We start from the raw sequence: 6,270 nt of genomic DNA, 5'->3' as shown, positions 1-6,270 counted from the left end.
CTCACATTAATATTTACATCGGCTTATAAATTTCTTCATCAAGAGACTTAATAACTTTAACATGCATGCTACAACGTGCAGTTCATGTAATTAGACTTATACCTCAAAATCTTCTCAGCATCAGAGCCTTGCTATTGCTGGAGGTATATATCCCTCTTCTTGAGGTGAAACGACATACGAGAAATATGTTAAATTTATTTTTGTATATTTTGTATTGAAATTACACAATTTAAAAGGAAACTAAGCCTACCGGATTTAGTGGTGGATCTACATTCAGGCTTATGGGTGCTTGAGCACCCATTAGATTATGGAGCCAACACTATTACTTAATATAGGAAACCTGGTAATAAGTAGAAATATGTTAATTGAGCACCCAGTTTTAGGAGCAATTCCAAAATAGAAATAGTTGAGCACCTATAGCTTAAAAATTCTGGATCCGCCACAATTGGAATATATATTAACTTTTTTTCCAATTATATACACAACTATACCAGAAAATCAACATGAAGGAATTACATAAATAAAAGTGAATAAACAACTACAACAATTCTTCATTTAATTTTTCCTTTTGATCTGTTTCCTCATTTGTCCTTACATTCCTTAAGAACAAATAAGAAGGTATACAAGTTATTATACCAGAACAGAACTAAGGAAATTACAATAGGAAAATTCATCAAATTAACAACCAAAAACTACCCTTACAAATTACAATGTTAAAATTTCCAAACCATATGGCACCATCCACAGGCTGGCCCTAAATAAAGCACCCTTTTTCTTGTACATTCAAATAAAATACAAGAATCACAATCAGACACAAATTAATCGACTCAATCTCAACCCTAACATGACCAAAAATAATGATAGAATAGAATAAAATAAAATTAGTCACAATAAAATACAAACATAGCAAACTTTGGGTTTGTTTTTTCTTTTCTTTTTGGGTTTATTTTTTTCATCAAATATCAAATGAATCTTTTACTAACACTATTTTAAATCAAGTAGTAGGAATTTCCTAAAATAATGTTAATTATCACAGCTAGTGAAAGAGGTCCACAAGAGAATTGAAAAAAAGAAGAGGGGAACACATCACGTGAAGGCGCAGGTTAGCTGATGGTAATACTTTTTTGAGAAGCTTACGCTTCTTCCGTGCAACTCATCGGCGCCGCCGCTGACGGTGGTGCATCGGCGGTACCGTTGTTGTTCATTTTGTTCATGTTCTGTTCATGATAAATTTGTCTTAATCTTTCAATTTCCTTCTTCAGTGCTTCTTGATGAGCTGCCAAATACGAAAAAAAAAAAAAAGTGTAACTTATATAAATATCGATAATGTAAAGAAGTTTTACACCATCATTGTATTTTAACATATTATATTAAGATACTTAATATCTATTTATTTTTTAGATTACATTTTACATATCTCATTTTTCATGAACAACATGTAATTATGATGACCTAATAGTGTAAAGAATTTAATTGGATTAAACGTTCGACATGGCAAGGCTCTCAAATTGGTTCCAACAATTAAATTCCATGTACCCGTAAGACAAGGCTGACGTTGAACGGATAAAGACGGATCTAAAATTTGAAATTTATAAATTCTTATAGTAATCTTAAATTTAATATAAAACACAAAAATTAAAGATATAATAAAATATTTTATAGATATTTAATAAATTTCTTGATATATATATATTATGTTTAGACAAAAATTACTAGATTCACATATACACATTTAAGGTAGACGCCCACTTGAACCTTAAAACACGCTAATTCTGTTGGCTGAATAAGTTTTTTTTTTTTTTTCTTTTTCCGTCAAAAAGTATGAGTGATAATTAGTGCATTAATTGTGAACTTTTCTTAAACATAATTAATAGGTAAGTACAAATAATGCGCTGCCTAAATTAAACCATACTATTACTACAGGAACAATTCTGTTCACGGCACGTGAAATTTAGGTGAATTGATTGCATTGTGGATTTGTGGTTGACCGGCCAGGTGTAAACGTAATTAGTACAATCAATCATGAATTGCATGCATGTCGTTCATTTAATTATGCTACTCAAAAATACCATTTATTATGCAGACCATTTAGACAAATAATATAAAGTTGATAAAATTAATTTTTCTAATTTAGAATGATTTAATTTTAAACTCTTACCATCTTTAAATATCTTATCTTGAGCCAAAGCTGCAATTCGTTGCCTGAGTGCGCTATTATCAACGTTAAGAAGCAGCCTTTGATGGTCCAAAAAAGCAACTCTTGGTGACAATGCTGATACTTCAGTCTTCAACATAAGGAAAAAAAAAAAAAAAAAAACAGAAGTTAGCATTAATATTCAAGTTATTAATTAAAAGCACATGATTATGATTAATGAACAAGTTGCGAGTTAATTAATTACTATACTATATTATACACTTACTTGCAGAGAGGTTACACTTCTTTCCAGCTCTGAAATGTAATGTAACTTTCTAACTCTTGATCTCTGAGCTGATTGCCTGTTTGCTAAAATTCTACAAAAAAAAAAAAAAAAAAAAACAAACAAACAAACAACAACCCGTTATTACTCCTAAATATTAAATAATAAAGCATAACATATACTCCCTCTATCCCAATTTATATGACACACTTTCTTTTTTAGTGAGTCTCAAAAGAATAACACATTTTCTTATTGAAAATATTTAACTTTAAACTATATCTTTTACGCTTAACGAGATGATCTATAACCACACAACTATATTTGACTTGTTTTAGACTACAAGATTCAAATTTTTTTCTTTATTTCTTAAACTTCGTGCCCGGTCAAACTACGTCACATAAATTGAAACGGAGGGAGTATAGAACTACAATTTGTTGAACATATTTTTTATTAATTCCGCTAATATAATATGCAGTGCTCAATGTGGGTCCAATTGTGTTTTTATTGATATTACTCTGAATATAAAAATTAATTAAATAAAAATATATCATCTCTAACTTAAGCTTTTAGATAACTTAATTACACAATTAAACATGTCATTACCACAGTCAAAATGAAGCTAGAATTTTCACTAAATAATTCAAAATATGAAGAAATAAGTAATGGAGAAACCAAAATATTCTCTACTATATATACATAAAATAATTTTCGCTCTAACTCAATCTTTGGTCAAAGGTTTTGAGTTTAATTTCATTGTCTCCCATTATCAAAAATAATTATTAGTACGGCTTTGGTTCTTGAAAAACAATGAGGCTCGCAATAATACTAATAAACACATTGAAAGTATAATTAATCAAATACTAACAATATCATCTGTAACCTGTTAACAGTTTAACACACAATTAAACAATTACATATGGAGAAGACTAAAGATTAATGCTTTAACACAATTGGGTTAGTCATAATCTTAATTACCTCTTAATCCTCTTTGGATCCACAATAGAATTGTTATCAGAAGAGTCATTAGCAGTTGTTTTATTAGCTGCTGCTAATTGATTATCACAATTACTATCAACTTCACCAGGTTCATTCTTCGGTTGAACCACTTGATTAGCATCTAGTGGGCCCGACTGCTTCTGATCTTCATCACTGATTTGATCAGACGGTGTAGAAGGATTCGTACTTGAAGGATTAGAACACAGTGCTGTAACAGCAAATGCAGCATTATCATCTGAAAACATAGTAGTAAGTTGTTCATCATCCAATTTATCAAACCCGTTATTATTATTATTATTATTCGACCTGAATGGACCCTCCACGAATGCAATCGGGTCACTAACTGATCTTCGGTGTGAATTCCTCCTGGATGACGAGAAATCCAGGAAATCGTCGACCCAGGAGGAATTACTGTGGTGATTGACAGCGATGGTGGTTGAGTTAGGCAATGGGGGCATGTTGTGAAATGGCCAATTGTGTGCCATTGTTGGAACTTTAGGTGGTAGTTGAGCCATGCCTAAAATGGCAAAGGTTGTATGTGTGTTCAAGAGAATTGAGCTTTTGGGTATATAAAGAACAAGAAGAAAGGATAATAGTAAGTGAGAATAAGGTGTATTTTGGGTAATAATGGAAGGCAAAAGGATGTAAGGTGAGTATCTACTTTAGGAGGTTAAGTTGGTTAAAGAGTTGCAGAGTATTTATTCTAGTTTTTTTTACTTGTGTTGGTCTTTGTATTGGAGGCTCAATTAATTAATTCGGATTCAAGCTATTAAAGCCCATTTAAGAAGGAATTACTGCCTATATTTTCTTGTACTCAAAATTTAAATCCGAAACATCTAATTAAGAGAAAAAAGATTTAGTCGATCTCACCATAACCATTGTTGATAGTTAAAGTATTAGGGTCATTCGATATAGTGGACAAGCATAAATAATCGTGAGATAAGAGTTTAATACCGCCTTATCTATTGTTTGGCTACTAATTTTGAGATAAGTTGTACTGCCAAGATTAAAAATAGTATCGGGATAAGTTATCACTAACAGATGTTGGAATAATAGTACCAGAGTTAGTTATCCTTGAATAAATTATGGTGGAAGGTTTCTCAGAAATTATGCAACGCGTTTTATTTTAATGCAACAAACCAAATAATCGATAAGAAATAATATCAGACAATTAATCTCAAAATAACTAATCCGAATATAATTAATCAACATAACTTAGTCTTTCAAACCAAACGACCCCTAATAGTAACAATTGTATTTTAGGAGTAACTTTTAATGGACAAATATTTATTTTGTTTTTTATTTGTTTTGGGAGGAAGAGGAATACTGAGTCACATGGTAGGGGGGATAAAGGACAGCTAGCTACAGCTGTGAAGAGAGGGAAATTAGTCTTTTCTCAACGGTTTATTAACTGGCGGGAATCAGTCACCACGTGCCTTTCGATGTGACCCTTTTGACCTTTGCTCTTTTTCTCCTCTTTTTTAATTTTAAAGGAGTGGTAAAGTAAAATTAATTATCACCCATCATTTTGACAGTTAAAAACTTTTTCATGTAAAGTTGGGTATGATATGGTATTTGAAATTTCGGTATGGTAATTTCAGTTTTTGATTTCTAAAAATGCTATATCATTACTATACCAAATTAGTTCGGTATGATTGATATTTTTAAGTTCAATTTCGATATTTTATGATATGGTAAATCGGTAACCAAAGTTTGTTCAACTTTGTCGAACATATAATCATATCGTAGAGAATTACTTCGCCTATTCAAGAAATGTCTTAATTATGTCGTACTAACACCTCACATATGAAAAATTCAAAAAAAAAAAAAACTACAAGCAATCCCCTTCGTAAATTAATTACACAACAAAAACATTTCAATCAAGAAAGAGTAGCCAAAGTTCAAATGTCTAAACAATTAGTTTTGTTCTAATACTAATTTAAATATTTGTTAGTATTATAATATATATTAATATATATGAATTGTATATGTAATTTTTATACTTCGGTATGATATTCGGTATTTCGGTATTTTCTTTATAAATACCTAATACCAAATTTTTTTAAAATGCATTGCGCAACCCGTAAGCCAATCAATCGAAAAGACAAGACAAGTCGGCCATCATTTGACACCTTCCACCGATAAAGCGCTTTTGGGAATAGAAGGGTCTTTAGTCTCTTAACAACAATCGAAGAGGCTAATCGAGATTTGATGAGTGGAACCTCTTGTCCCCTCTAATTTGCTGTGTTATTAGTATGCGTGATTCGGTTATAGAGCCTATTATGGTTGTCGAATGGGCTTCCTCAGTCATAATGATCTCGCACAACCAGCGCCTCTTCCACTGTTGATTTTGATATGTTTAATATAAAACACATGGGGGTTCGGTCTAGGAAGACCTGCGCCTACATATACTATATTCCATAATGACCAGTGGGAAAAAAAGAAAAACGTAGGATTGATCGAAGGGAAGGCCAAATCCGGCTAAAATGCGAAGGACATTTTCTTCTCTGCCCTCTCCTCTCCAAAGGCCAAGGAAAAGACTGCATCCCTTTCCTTCGGTAGCTCTTTTGGTTTCCCAAGGATAGCGGTAGCTGGGGCAAAGCCCGTTTTCTTCGCTCCGCGAATGAGAGAGAAAGTCAGAGGAAAAAACACGTTCTCTCTTTGCGAGATCCGAAAGTGGAGAACGCATAGCATTCTATAGGTACATAGGATCAAACGTAAAGCAGCGCTCTCTTGGCAGAGTTTTAGGTGGCAAGAGACTTTAGGGCTTGTTGGAGCTTCTGAGCGAAAAGGCAGGCGGAGGGCTCTCTATCCTGAAGATAATATTTTTTTCATTCAACAAAGCCTTCTTTCATAG

The 6,270-nt window shown here is 32.3% G+C and overlaps 1 protein-coding gene across 1 annotated transcript; it reads right to left on the bottom strand.

Annotated features, from left to right (window-relative positions):
• Nucleotides 1-527: 527 nt before the first annotated feature.
• Nucleotides 528-4,096, bottom strand: LOC132618794 (basic leucine zipper 61-like). Its single transcript, XM_060333801.1, has 4 exons — nucleotides 3,393-4,096; nucleotides 2,421-2,511; nucleotides 2,159-2,285; nucleotides 528-1,276 (listed from the first exon to the last, which is right to left on the bottom strand). The coding sequence occupies exons 1-4, from the start codon at nucleotides 3,926-3,928 to the stop codon at nucleotides 1,134-1,136; spliced, it is 897 nt and encodes a 298-aa protein (XP_060189784.1). The 5' UTR covers nucleotides 3,929-4,096; the 3' UTR covers nucleotides 528-1,133.
• Between the last annotated feature and the right edge of the window lie 2,174 nt (nucleotides 4,097-6,270).

The sequence above is a fragment of the Lycium barbarum genome, chromosome 11 (assembly GCF_019175385.1).
Source record: "Lycium barbarum isolate Lr01 chromosome 11, ASM1917538v2, whole genome shotgun sequence".
Taxonomy (NCBI): domain Eukaryota; kingdom Viridiplantae; phylum Streptophyta; class Magnoliopsida; order Solanales; family Solanaceae; genus Lycium; species Lycium barbarum.
Note: the sequence above shows the minus strand (reverse complement) of the source record. Positions and strands in the feature narration are given on the sequence as shown.